This window comes from Neodiprion lecontei, chromosome 2 (genome assembly GCF_021901455.1).
Source record: "Neodiprion lecontei isolate iyNeoLeco1 chromosome 2, iyNeoLeco1.1, whole genome shotgun sequence".
NCBI classification, from domain to species: Eukaryota; Metazoa; Arthropoda; class Insecta; order Hymenoptera; family Diprionidae; genus Neodiprion; species Neodiprion lecontei.
In genome coordinates, this window is record NC_060261.1 from 7,342,418 (window position 1) to 7,356,705 (window position 14,288).

The 14,288-nt window shown below is 32.9% G+C and overlaps 2 protein-coding genes across 9 annotated transcripts in view; one reads left to right on the top strand and one right to left on the bottom strand.

Moving 5' to 3' along the window:
- The first annotated feature begins 3,924 nt into the window (after window positions 1-3,924).
- Window positions 3,925-14,288, top strand: part of LOC107226619 (DNA ligase 3) — a 79,509-nt gene continuing 69,145 nt past the window's right edge. For all 3 annotated transcript variants that reach the window (XM_046732476.1, XM_046732477.1, XM_046732475.1), the window contains exon 1: window positions 3,925-4,075. The gene's annotated coding sequence lies outside the window, so the exon portion shown is untranslated. The remainder of the gene's footprint in view (window positions 4,076-14,288) is intronic.
- The window catches only part of LOC107224107, a 36,332-nt gene continuing 27,427 nt past the window's right edge, over window positions 5,384-14,288 (bottom strand). For all 6 annotated transcript variants that reach the window (XM_046732490.1, XM_046732487.1, XM_046732486.1 and 3 more), the window contains 2 exons: window positions 10,144-10,195; window positions 5,384-8,483 (listed from right to left, as the gene is read on the bottom strand). In XM_046732490.1, the coding sequence (XP_046588446.1) occupies window positions 8,384-8,483; window positions 10,144-10,195 (152 nt within the window). In that variant the 3' untranslated portion in view covers window positions 5,384-8,383. The remainder of the gene's footprint in view (window positions 8,484-10,143; window positions 10,196-14,288) is intronic.

The following is a 14,288-nucleotide window of genomic DNA, read 5'->3' on the forward strand; positions in this document are numbered from 1 at the left end:
ACAGGCACTATCTGACCGCGTATAAGCACTTCTCGTATGTTTACCAAACCCCTTCGCTTTAATCCCGCGGTTGAAAAGCACTTGTCGATGGTTAATACCGAGTCTTGCGTCAATTGATTGCTCGGCCCTCTCCCAGCTGTGCGCATGAAAACCTGGAAAATCGGAAAAACTTGGGGAATTTCGAAAATGAGATTGAAATTCTCAGTCTGTCGAAGAAATGAATTCGTTCTTAAAAAAAAGTACCGTCGATATTAGGAGAAGAAAAAAAAAAAATGAGGAAGAAGAAAGAAAGAGAAAAAAAAAAGTAAGATTGCACTCAAAATTTTGTTTCTTCGCACCACTTCATACATTCCATGTATGTCACTTTTTTTCTTTTTCTTTTTTTTTACTTTAATGATAATCGCAGGCTATTGTTTGCAAATAAAAGGTTACTGAAAAAATCAGGGAACTTCAGATTCCAAAAAGCGTAGGAACCGTGTTAAATATGGCGCTCAGTTTTTTCTCTTTTTCCCCGGTTTTATCGTCGATACATAATTGCGGTCACGTGGCGGGTGTAATTATCAGAGTAACGATTTAACTGAATTTTATTGTTGGTTGAACTTGGCTCTGTTTTTCTCATAAATTCTATATAATCGATTTTCGATACGTTGTATAAAGAAAAATTAAATTTTTCTCTTCATACGTTTAGTGCGGCTGTGCTCGAAATTCCTCTTATATTACTGATTTTATCTGATCGTTGATGCTGAACGTTGTTTGAAACGGGAAAAAAAAACCGATGCGCAGGAAAAAAAAAAGAACAAACATCATTGATAATCGATGAAAAATTCTATTCATATTATTCGCGCATTTCAAACGAAGAATACTTTCATTTTGCTTTGTGCTTTTCAAAACTCTTGCAAACTTTTTGTTCATTTTTAGGGTCGTTGTTTGACCGTGTGAACAATTAAAGAGAAGGAAGAAATACCAACTGAGAATAAATAAATCGGATACAAGTGTGCTTAGAATAAAAAAATTTAAAAATACAAAAATAATCTCACAATTATCAATTTTTGTTTTCGTATGAAAGTACTTACACGACGAATCACGCAATCGCAATTTTTATCGCAATTTTTCGACCCAGCTTATCTGAAGTACGATTTAAAGACTTGGAAAAAAAAAGCTGTAAAAATTTAGAAAAGACTTGTAAAATATAAGAAAATTTTTGAAACCCATTAGAAGAGCTTTTATGTTTATTCTTGTTTCAAAAATGAAGTCCGAGAATAATAATTTTTTTTTTTTTTTCTTCAAATCTTTCTTATTTATCTTTTGAAGTTGTGACATTTCCATCTTCTAATACGTGTTAAAAACTTTGTTACATTTTATAAGAGTGTTTAAATTATGGCTCGGATACGCTGGGTCGAAATATTGAGTAAAAAAATTGCGATAGCGTTTTTCGTCGCGTACTTTGATAGAAAAAAATATTATAAAGCCAATTCGAAACATCGACTCAGAATCTTGATTGACGCGTCATGGAATGCCTCGTGTATTATATATATACACGTAAATTTGTGTGTTTACAAGTAAAATAAGGTAAAACCAAGGAGAAAAAAATGACAGAAACATCATTGATCGACTATAATCCGATCGGTAGCTTTTGTACAGGGAAATAAAATGTGAGGAATAAGAAGGAAAAAAAGAAACGGGAAAAAAAAAATGTTCCATTTTAACGGCAGGCCAACTCGACTGCCTCTCGTCCTCGTTCTCAATCAGCCGTCTCATCATCGTCCGTCTTCTCAAAAGACGGAGCAACACGTCGAACGCCTGACGGAAAAGGGTCTGCTGCGGGTTGCAGCCCAACCCGATAATCGATATCCTTCCTTTCACAAATAATATTGTGGGAAAAGTCGGCCTCCTAATTCCAATTCAATTCATACCTCTGTCGACTTTCATCCTTGTCACTTTTCTCTTAACGCAAATTTTATTGTACACTTTAAAAAAAATTTAAACATCCATTTAAAGTAAAATTTACGCTTCACAAAAAAAAAAAAAAAAAAAAAGACTCATGCACATTTTTTTTTATGAGACCGGTAGCTACGCTGTAATATTCAAAAAAGGTCAAATTATAGGTAACTCAACTTTTGACAGGCTGTAACTTTGACACAGTTAGTTTTGCGAAATTTTGACAAGAGACCTTTTCTTGTAGAGCATTCAATTTCCTGCAAAATTTTTTTTTACGACGCTTCGTTAGCTAGTTATAAAAAACTAGAAGAAGCAAACAACATTTATCCTACGTTATTCTTATGGAAAATCGAAAAGTGTGATATTAAGCTTTTCTCGCTCCTGAAATTTTTCCCACCGTAAATTTAGTTGGCAGCACTGTCAGACTCCATGCAAAATTCGATGCTGCGCTTCGAAATTCATGAAAGCTTCGTTTTTCGGGGTGTTATATTATTGTTATTCTTACATACAGTGGTGAGGTGGTAAAACATGACCATTCAGGAGAAAAAGCTTCGAACGGAGATTTGAATCAATGGAAAGAGTTGGTAAATATTAGCATAAACGCAAGTTTGTCGTTATCTTCGGGGCAGAGAAATCGATCCTTTGATATTACAACCGTACGTTGAAGTTTTCCTTCAAGTCGTACGAGCAAAAACATTTCACAGAGTGGCGGAATTCTTAAATTATTCACAGGGGTGAAATTTTTATCGAAGAATAATTTCTTTCTTCTGCGTTTTCTTTTTTTTGTTTTCAACAGTCGCGTAGATAAATAAAAGCACAACGGTAGTTTTACTCTCTGCGAACGCGGTAGTAAACGAGATCGAGAGAAGCCTAAGCGAGGGCAGTAAATGGACTAGCGGTGCACTCAGCTTCCGTTAACGAAATCAACCCGTACCAAAGCTCGACGAAAAGCTCAAGCTTGCAGAGCCTCGGCGTTGTTCGTGGACGGTGCATGGCTTTACTTTTTCAGTCATACTTATTTTACAGCTATTTTTTTTCTTTTTTTTTTCGTACGTTCAGAGAACTTTTCAACATTTTTCTTTGTGGATTTTTGCTATTTTTTTATTGCTTACTAAAATAGGTTTTCAATGTTCGAGAGTTATCGTTGCGATTCAATGTGAATTATTATTGTTAGAAACAAGTTGATCGAAAAAAAATCGTGAAAATCGAAGGAATAATTCATTTCCGAGAAAGTTGCTCCTCTGCACGTAAACTTGTTGTACATAAATTACAAGTTTTTGGAGTCGCTGATTACGGATCTGAAATTCGATTTTGACTTGAAATTTTGACGCAATCTTTAAAACTACTTTATCGTTTCGATATTGCGGCTACATTTTTTGAATTTAGATATCAAAATTTGTTTATACATTTTTTTTTTCAACAATTTTTTGTTCACAATCGTATAGTATTAATAAGAAAAAGAAAACGTTACACATTTGGGTTACAAACTCGTACCCGAAACGGTGTTTTTAATAAATTAAAAAAAGTAAAATAATTTTTTATCCGTCACAAGTTGGACAAGACAAGAGTTTCAGAGTCGTTCGGTACTTATATCCGCGATGCCGCCATTTTGTTTTTAATTTCAATGAAAAAAAAATTCTAAAACATTGTTGAAACTATAAATAATAAAGTCGATAAACTAAAATTGCTTTCAGAGTTTTCCTTTCAATAAAAGTAAAAATCCTGACAATAGGTATGAATTTAGACCCTTCAATCCGTATCCCCCCCCCGATCGTGGCGCGACTCACCAACGGGGTGTTAACATTTTCGCCAAACGACTCGCAGCAGGCATACATTATCGATCGAGCGCAGCTCGAGTTCCGAGTTAATCGACGGAGCCAGCGGCACGTTACGAGGTAAGCTCACCGACTGAAAGCACGTCGTGTCGCAGCCAGTAAGACTGTTTCCTGATTCATCCGGTCGGTAAGGTAGCGTCTGTAACAATAACAAAAGCCGAGAGTGCGATCGCGTGTAATGTGACATCTCGTCAGAACGTTTTGTGAATTCAGTGAACTGGCCGGATGCGGATTATAGTTTACGACGTCGTTAAAGTTGACGAAAGACGGGCGGAAGAATCGAGGTGAGATAACGGCGGAGGGTGAGTCGCAAGCTTCGTATTTATGCGTTGTTTCGCGGCGCTTGAGGTTAGGTTTACATTTTCAGAGTTTGTTTCGAGTTTTCGTTAGCTGCGTAGACTCGGCGTTGTTTGTGACGCAGAATTAACCCGATCTTACTACACTTGCTTCTTTATCACTGCTGCGGTTGTTTGAATCCTTATCTCGTTACTGATTGCGTGTCATGCCGCAATCACACCGGATGAAAGGTCTTTCCGTCTCACTGTTTTCGAACGTAGCCACGCAACGTTTGACGAACGGTCCGTAATTTATGGATGGTTTTTTTTTTTTTTTTTTTGCCGCTGCACTCGTGCCGCGCGATTGATGGTTAGTCGTTTGCTGCATTACCGATATTCTTGTTGTTTGTAAGACGGTGAAACGAAAACAATTGCATTATCAATAGGTACTAGTTGCATCGTTATTGACACATCTCTGTAATTTTTTTTTAAATTTATTTATTTTTTATGCGTCTGTCAGTTTACTTTAAACATTAAACTTGACAACGTTCCGCCAATCAAATTTTCTTTTTTTTTTTTTTATAGAAAACTGATACCGATATTTGCATTGAAGTTTACTATCTTACCGTCACTCGATATCATCACCCATCAACTCACCTTGTTTTATTGAAAGAATTACCGCATCGAGGCAAGTTTTTAAGCCTGAGCTTGTCGAGAGTTGTTTCAAAGCTTCTACGACAGATGATATTAACTAACAATAAATCGTGGAAAAATTGATGAACAGAAAGAACGAGGAGTCAGCGGTATATTCTTGTTACATAATTTATTGTTGCTTTCATATAGAATTACATTTATACATGCTATATAGATGATTCTGTTTCAGTTACACTAAAATATCTAATATTTGGTATATATTTTTATACATGTATATATATATATTCATATATTTATATATATATTTATACTAATATTGTGTTATATAGTCACTGTATATGTAGTTACTTAAAACTTTTATCTCTTGAATTCTCTTTTGTTTGTTTGTTTTTTTTTTTTTTTTTTTGTTTTTCCTCTACCTGAAACGCATTTAAGGGCGATTACAGACGAACGTGTTTAACATCGGATCGAAGTGTCAGAGTGTACTTTATACAGCGTTAATTAACTAATCGATGCGTGTGGATACACAGACAAAGATAATCAATAATTTTTAAACAGGTACGGTATTCGTATATAAGTTAAAGCTTTGCTCGAAGTGAGAAAACCAAAAATACATTACACGTTAAGTATAATTTTCTCGATTGTTATACCCGTGTGTAATTAGGTATTGGTTACCTTATGTAATAATTTGTTTTGTTTTTTTTTTTTTTTTCTTTTTCTTTTGTTGATTAAAAAAATATACAATATATATGTATAGGAAATATTTTTAAACCAAAGTAGTATAATTTAACGGTAAATGTAAAAAAAAAAAAATATTCAAACAATCTACGCGTTGGTTAAATTAAGTGAAATGAATACGAAGTAACAAACGAACGATATTAAAGTTAAATAAATAAAGATTTTAATAAGGTAAAAACAATGAATAACAACTTATGTGTCGATAAATAACAGTAATCGAATGCGAAGGGTGCAGACGGTCACTCATACTGAACGCGATTACAAAGTATAAATTTTATTTATCTCATTTTCTACGTAACAGAAATTGTGAATAAATGTGTTACATTCGTTTCTTGAATGAACGATTCAATCTCGCGTCGCCTTTTGCATTTTGTTTATAATTTTGCGGATCACTTCTATAGACGTGCGGAAAGTGTAAGAAACGTCGCGGCATTCAATTTTTATTTTTTTTTTTTTGTATGATCGGACGATACGTGCTGAAGCCACACTGTCTTTACAGTACCGGAAGTTTCGTCCTTCGTTTTTCGAATTCTCAGTTCTTTCGTAGGTTTTTTTTTTTTTTTTCCCTCCTCTTCTTTTCTATTTTTGTGTCAAATAATCACAACACAAAGATTGAATTCGCATGCAAGTTTATTACAATATTACTAATCCAGTTCTACATAAGTTATTTATTTCTTTTTTCTTCATTATTATTAACCCCCTTTTATTTTTATGTTTTACTTATTGTTTTTTCAATTTTCCTCTCTCCAAGCGCCCATATATTTATACATATTTATGCGGCGAAACTAAGTTTTAATATTATCCATGTTTAAAAATCATTTCAATTTACTTTTTTTTTTTTTCTTCTATTTTGTTTTCTCTTTCCTTTGAAATCCATACGATTGTGTGATAATGTAATTTTGTTAAACGTAATAATTTCCCGGCGACCTCTGCACCCTTCGAGCACGCACATGCAAACACACGTTACAATATTTTTTATACGTATTACAATAGTCTAAAGAATAAATATGATTTGAGGATAATTTCACGTTTTCAATAATATAATAATATAAATTTATATTATTTAGTATAACAACGATTAGTTCAAAGACATTGCAGTCGTCGTTTTCAGAGAATCGTTTGTTTTTTTTGTTTTCCTTTTTTCTAAATCGTGTTTTCAAATTCCACCTTCAGTAATTTTCCGTTTAAACAACATTTTGAAGATACGTGTTTTCCATATTTTTTTTCTCCTTCTACTCGAGGAAGCCGAATATTGTTGAAAAATTACAAACTAAATCTAATGGTTGTCATATTGTTACAGATAATTGTTATTCGAACTCTCTTGAATAACAATTTTTATAAATTACAAAAATTACAAATGCAACGTCCTTGCTTGTATGCAGCGGTAATATAATTTAGAGATATATATATATGTATATATATAGAGGCTATTGTGTTACGGTACATAGATTAGGTATATTATAGAATACTCGAGGTCAGCTAACAAGCGATATTCTGCAGGGTTTGTATTCGATTTTAATGATTTCATTGTTTTTTTTTTTTATTTTTTTTGCAAATATTTTTTAACACAGTTTACCGACCCGGAACGGTCGTTATATAATAAATAAGGAACGACGGTTATCAATCGCTTGATATTTCGTTACAGATTGTTAGTATGATGATAAATATAAAAAAAGAAAAGAAAAGAGAACAGAACAAATCTATCATCCGTACAAAATCATTAATATTACATTTATTAAATATAATATTCGTCATAACGGGGGGGGGGGGAATGATAAAAATGATTAAAAATAACTTAATAAGCGTAAATTTCTCATTGAGATTCGACAAAATCATTTCGCAGGTATGGTCAGGTATGCATGGAAAATATATGTATGTATATATGCATACGCGATATGCGTGTATAATTTTGCACACGCACCCGTATGAGTAGATTTCCTTTTTATCGATTTACGTGATTTCAAATTTTCAACGCGCGGTCTCGTATATATATCTGTGTATGGTGTTTTTTTTTTTTTTTCTCCTCATTAAAATTTCAATCATTAATCACGTACAACACAAATATACTATATGTATATTAAATGCGAATGAATATATATAGTTGGTTTTTTTTTTCTTTTGTTTTTTGTTTTTTGTTTTTACAGTAATTAATTGATGCTGTTGTTGTTGTTGTTGTGTGCGTGTGAATGCGTGTTGTCTCGTTATTTTTTCCACATTTCATACGTACGTCAGAATCGGTATAATTTTTCACAAGAGACACGGAACAAGCAATCACGTACGTAAGATTTACGCGTTTTACAGGTAGGTTGATCGATACTGCATTATGCTTCAAATGTACTTTCAATTTTTGTTTTTTTGTCTCTTATTTTATATCTAAAAAATTCTTCATCCAACAAATTTCAAGACCCGGGATTAATGTTTCGGTTATGTTTTATACATGTATATAATATATTTTTTTTATATCCTAGTTTTCTTCGCAAGACCCTCAGGTACTTATTTTAGACATGTGTATGTATTAAAAATTTTTATTTCGAAAGTCGAAGAAATTCAGTGAGATGATTTTTAATCAAAGTTAGCAGAGAATCGAAAAAATGAAAGGCTGGAACCAAGTTTTGTTGGAAAATGAAGTATGAAGTAAAAAATTTTTTCAAAACATCAAATCGTTTGCATTGTGTATTTGTTTTACATTTGCACAACATGCACTGTATATGTGTGTAAGCGCGTGTGTATATATCGGTATTGTTATGTAATCTTCACGTTCTTTGGTAACGAGTTGAATATATAATTCTTGAAATCTCTCCAACTGTTATTGTTATCATTGTTATCATTGTTATCATTGTTATCATAATTTGCTAATCACTATTGTATCATAATATTGTGTGTATGTGTGTGTGTGTATGTATATATATATATATATATATATATATTTGTATGTATATAAATCTAGGAGATAGGCCGGTGTGCAGGTAAAGTGCTGATGGTTCTTGGACCAAGAGAGATCCACGATCTGAGTGATCGGATTTTCGGACGTATCTGCGACAGCCTGCGCATCAAAATTCAATACAAGACGGTCTTATTACGGTTTTTTTTTTGAATTTTTTTTTTTTTTTTTCGTTTTAAAAATATTCGTGTAGATGGTATATTATAATTTCATTATATATATTTCTATAATGATGTGTGCGTTTTACGAATCGTGCAGTATACGTATGATGATAATAATAATAATAATAATAATAATAATAATAATAATTTTAACAACAACAACAATAATAATATTATTAATAATTGCGATGAAAATCCATATTTTTATTTTTTTTGTCTCGTACGATCTTCGTTTTCGAGTTCGCAAATTTGTTTTGTGAAATTTTAGCGAAATTCGTGCTACAAATAAATATTCTAGGATGATGAAATAGTGAAGTAGAAAAAAAAAAATATATATATATATATTAACCACGGTAATGGCGCGATATGAGAAATGCGCATCAAAATTAATCCAGCGATTGAAATTGGCATGCCATTCACGTTCACTGTAACAATATTATTGTTTAACGTCGCGAAATAACGAACAAATCGATCTTTGGTTTTTTTTTCTTTTTTTTTTTTTTTGTTCTTCCGCTCCCGTTAATTCCAAACGATTTTATGCTCTCAATCAAGTTACGACTCACGTCACTTCAAATATGCACAATTAAACTTTACGCATATGATTATGCTACCGTGCGATAAAACTTATATATGTATAATATACTTACGAGCACACGAAATATATATATATGTATATATATATATACACATATAATATACACGTACATGTAGTGTGTATGGATATTGTATATAGTTTACGGGGGTTGGCTTCTTAAGCTTTTATTTCGTGCGTTTGTCGGAAATTTTTGATATCAGACAATTAGGTAAAAAAAAACGTGAGAAAAACGTAAGAAAAACGAAAAAAACGAGGTATGAGAAAAAATTTGAACGTCGGTATTTTTCCCGTGGTTTCGACGTGATTTCCACAAATTTTGACGGTATTACTTGCGTACACTGCTAATGTTAGGTTATACATACATATATATGTATGTGTGCGTGTGTGTTTGTGTGTGTGTGAATGTGTATATTGGTATTTGTTATAATAAATCAATGTGGAAGGTATCTAGGTGTGATAGGTGGGTATATTATGCATATAATCGAGGCTTTAAATTGTTTATCGTTATACATGCGTATGGTTTTATATGTATAATACCATTACGCATGTAAAAGCGATAGGTTTTTTTTTATTCCAAAATTTGTCTTGCTGTCGTTTTAACGTGCGTGCACAATTAATGCGAAATTTTGTAAATGCGGTTGGTGAATGAGAAATAGCGAACGGGGTAATAGAAATAGAAATAGAAATAGAAATAGAAAGAGAGACATTCCTTCTTTTCGAGGTGTCGGAAGATTGTTCATTTTGAGATTGCAAGAGAGCCGCAGGGTTCTTTTTAAAGACAAGTTGTTCATTTTTTTTTCCAAGCTTTTTTCCCCTTTCTTTGTATTTTTCCGGGATATTTTATTTTCGCATCTTTTCTACCATTCGTTTTTGTTTTTTGTTATTTTTTAGTTTTTTTTTTATTTTTTTTTATTTTTAAAAATTTCTCTATTTATTCTGTACTTTTTTTTGGTTTGTTTTTGACTCTCAAAAACGCGTACAACGGCACAAGACCTGGTGCACTTACGATTGCCGTTTGCGACCCATGTTGCAAATCTTGAAATGACACAGCGCCATATCTGAAACAAACAGCAGAGATATTTGTCTTAATATTAACGCGAATATAGGAAGAGTTAAAAACAAAAACGCAACGAATTCGATTCAATTTTTTTTTTTCGTCTTTCTTTTCTTCTCACCCTCCCGAACTGTAGAGATACGAGATATGTATCCATATAATTTATTATTACACGTGTAACTTGAAAAGAAAATTATATGAAATACGTGATTGAAATTACAGAAAAAAGATAAATGAATAAATAATAATTTCAAAAGAAATTTAGGTATATGTAGAATATTTTGACTCAGAATAACGTTCGTAAGAAACGAGAGTATATTTATCGTTATGACGAAATCGAATTTATTTTAGGTATCAGTCTCGGGAAAATTGTAAAGATGGTAATACTTCGTTGAACGCTGTTTGTCGTGTTGCGTTTTATTTATATTTATATCTGTATTTTTCCCCTCTCATTTTTCAATTCTTTTCTTCGTACGAAAAGTCTGATTAATCAAACGGCGCGTGCTAAGTAAGAGCTGTCTCGAATGGTGGATCCGTGTCTCGTTCGTATTACGTTAATTAACCATCCTTCTCTCAGGAAAACCAGAAAGCTTCAGGGTGAAAAATACTGGTGTGGATAATACTTCGTGTATATTTACACGATGTACATTTCATGTATCCAGTTTTCGCGTCGTAACTTCACGAAGTGCAATTCTTATTAAAGCGATCCGCGTGCATTACGACTTTACGAGTATGGTTTGATAATACAATGACAAAAGCGCGTGTAATCAGTGTTGCCACTCCGGTAGGTGATCGAGAACGTAGCAGCTCTGTGAAAAAAAAAAAAAAAAAAAGAAGGAATGGACAGGTTGTGGAATGTATCGAGTGGAATTCAACTATTTTGAGGTTATGTTCTTTCCCGCCGGATGGTGTTTTCATTGTTTTCGGTCTTGTCGGTAAGGCAGACCAATGAAAGGTCTCTTTTGGCAGGCTTATACGCATGCGTAGGCCACGCAAAAGTGTACGAAATTTTTCAAGTTTAAATTTTAACGCAAGAAATGTAAAAAATGACCGGATAAATATGCGGTATTGCATTGGTACGTAAACGGCATGTTACATCGATGGGGTTTAGTTTGAATAAGAGGCAATGTTGCCTGGAAAAACCGCGTTTCAAAAATTTTTATTAAATATCATGAAAAGAGTTTGTGCTAAAATATTTCTAAATGTACTAAAAAATGATAAAGTTTATTAGCGTACTAGAAAAGTAGAATTTTACTAAAAACGGCAACACTGCGATGTAATAAACGCGAATGCGTCAAATTTATCGTCTGCTATGCAGGCTTACCAATTCCTTGTGCAATAATCGGAAAAATACTTTGACGGTTTCTTTTATTACACAATTAATATTATACAGGATTACTAACGAATACATTCAATTTTATAATCAGACTGATGGAAATATTTTCTCTATTGTTTATTTTTCTTTTCTTTACTTCTTTTCCGACATTTTCCAAACACGCAAATCGCGTGTATGAATATATCGTTTGATTTTGACGTTTTCATTGAATTTGATGACCCGATTGGCTTATCCGCCACAACATTTTGACCCTTGTTTCATCACTTTGAGCTTTGTTTTCTTCTTTTAAAAAACGCTTGAAAAAGTTTGAAAAAAAAAAAAAAAAAATGACAACTTAGCCCCGATCCGCAACAATTGTGTTCTGGCCATAATAATGTGCGCGTATTTTCCTATCGTTAGTCGCGGGATTTATTTAATTATTACAAGGGTGCAACAGGAGTCAAATTGATGTTCGATAGTGACGTCACGATTCGCGGGTCAAGTGTTAAACAAGTCTAATTGGTCAGACATCGCGATGCGCGATCGATTGGGTACAATAAATAAAATGCACAATAATCACGCCGCATGTTGCAATTTGTCGAAACAACTTTGCAATATCTGCAGTATCTACACGGTGTAACAAGCGAAAGTTTATTCGATTTCAACCGTACACTGAGAGAAATTTTTAATTCCGGTTACCGCTCAGTCCTTGACTATTTTCATTTTTTTACAACAATCGAAAGATATGGTTCCAGGTAGAAAGTGAAAATTAGTTTTCTAGTTTGTATAAATTTTCTACGTTTATAGTTACACGATTGCCTTTTTTTCCTCGCTATCTTCTAATTCTTCTTTGTTCAATTGTTGGTTTTTTATTACTTCCCATCTATTATTTTAAACAATTTTCATAAATCATCCATCGCACAAGTATTGTGCGACGACGCGGGCATAGATTTTCAAACTTATTTCAAGCTTTACGAGTAATCAAATGTCAGCGTTTAACTCTGTGTTTATTGTAAATGAATATCTCGTTTCAACTTTAGTCTCGTTACACTTAATCAATAATAAAATATTTTTAGTCACTGGCTCGTAACTCGTCGAATATTGACTTTCATTAATTTTCACATCTTCGGACACCGAGAATTCTACAGTTTGATTTTCAAACTTGCAACAAACGCGATCACCCCGTACAACAATAACACACTGTACGTATAATAATTTCACGATTCGAAGTCAAGGTTCCCCTTGATCCCCCGCGAGGAATTCGCCAATAGAGACAATCGGATTGCGCGCATCGTTCAAATATACATATTACATACAGTATTTATCCATACATACATATATATATATATATATATATATATATATATATATATATATATATATATATATTTATATATATATCCATATGCATAAGTATATTACACGTATGTATTCGATGACGTACGAGGTGGCGGTGGTGGGACAATGCGGATGGGCACGGGATAACGCTTCTTCTCTTTATAACGTATCTATGCACGTTTTTCTTCGCGTGTCAGGTTGTTTATTGAGTTATTAACCTTTTAACCGGTATGTATACCGCGTCGCATGCGAAGACGAACGTGTTGAAAATCAGATTTCAAAAAAAGGAAATCGTGAAAAAAAAAATATGCAGGTAATGAAACTGTTTTCCACGCGGTTGTTTGTTTTTTTGTTTTGTTTTTTTTTTTTTTTTTTTTGTTTTTCCACCATCCCTGAACTGCAAATTCTCCTACGTTCCGTTACTACGTGTATATATCGTACGTATCTATTCACCTGTATCTATATGTATACGCAATTTATGTCGTCTATGATATGCCGCGTATATCAATTTTCAATTTCCGGTTATGCCGAGTCGTCATCGGCTGATTATTCTTCCTTCCGTTGTGTGTATTTATACGCGTCCCGCGCGTTCTGGAAGATTACGGACAATAATCCGGTCTTACACGGATAAGAATGACGATGGTGATTTTTATCGTTACGTATAATCGTGTGATTGGATCATCGAATGATGTTTGAAAACGAAATTTACTCGTTTTTAGCGAGGAAAATAAGTTTATTTACCGTTGTGAACCTATATTTGGATATAATATGTATTTGGAAGTAAATATTTCTTTACTATTATCAAATTTTAATTTAAACAAATACGATTAGTCAAGTGTTAAGAAATTTTTATCGAACATTATTTTTGGCACAGTTAAAATTTGATAATAACAACGAAACATTTATTTCAAAATAAATATTGAAAACATACGTTTGTCAACGATAAATAAACTCTTTTCTCAGTCTTCTCAACGCAATTGACGGCTCGGGGAAAATCTTGTGTAAAAATTGGAATTTATTAATGATAATGAAAAGAGCTTCGTTCCTTGAATCGATGTATAGGAATAAGAAAACGAAAACAACAAAACGTTTAAATTAAACACCAATAATGTTTTCATTCTGAGAAAAGATTTTTTTTATACCTAAAAATATTCAAAGTGCTTGAACTCTGGTATTTTCTACTCAATCCCAATGTCTAAATCGTTCTTCACAGATCTTATGAGACCTGTTATTTTGCGCCATAACTAAAATGCACTGTAATAATAATTGAAAATTTTAATACCGATTATATAACAAAAAATAATCGACAATAGCGCAAAACGGTTACGCGTACCTCGTTTTTCCTAATTCCAACAATATTCAAACAGTTTTTTTTTTTTAACGGTACCTGATTTACTGAATTTTTCTAGTTACTGTAACAAATGAAATTTTGCTCAGCGTGACG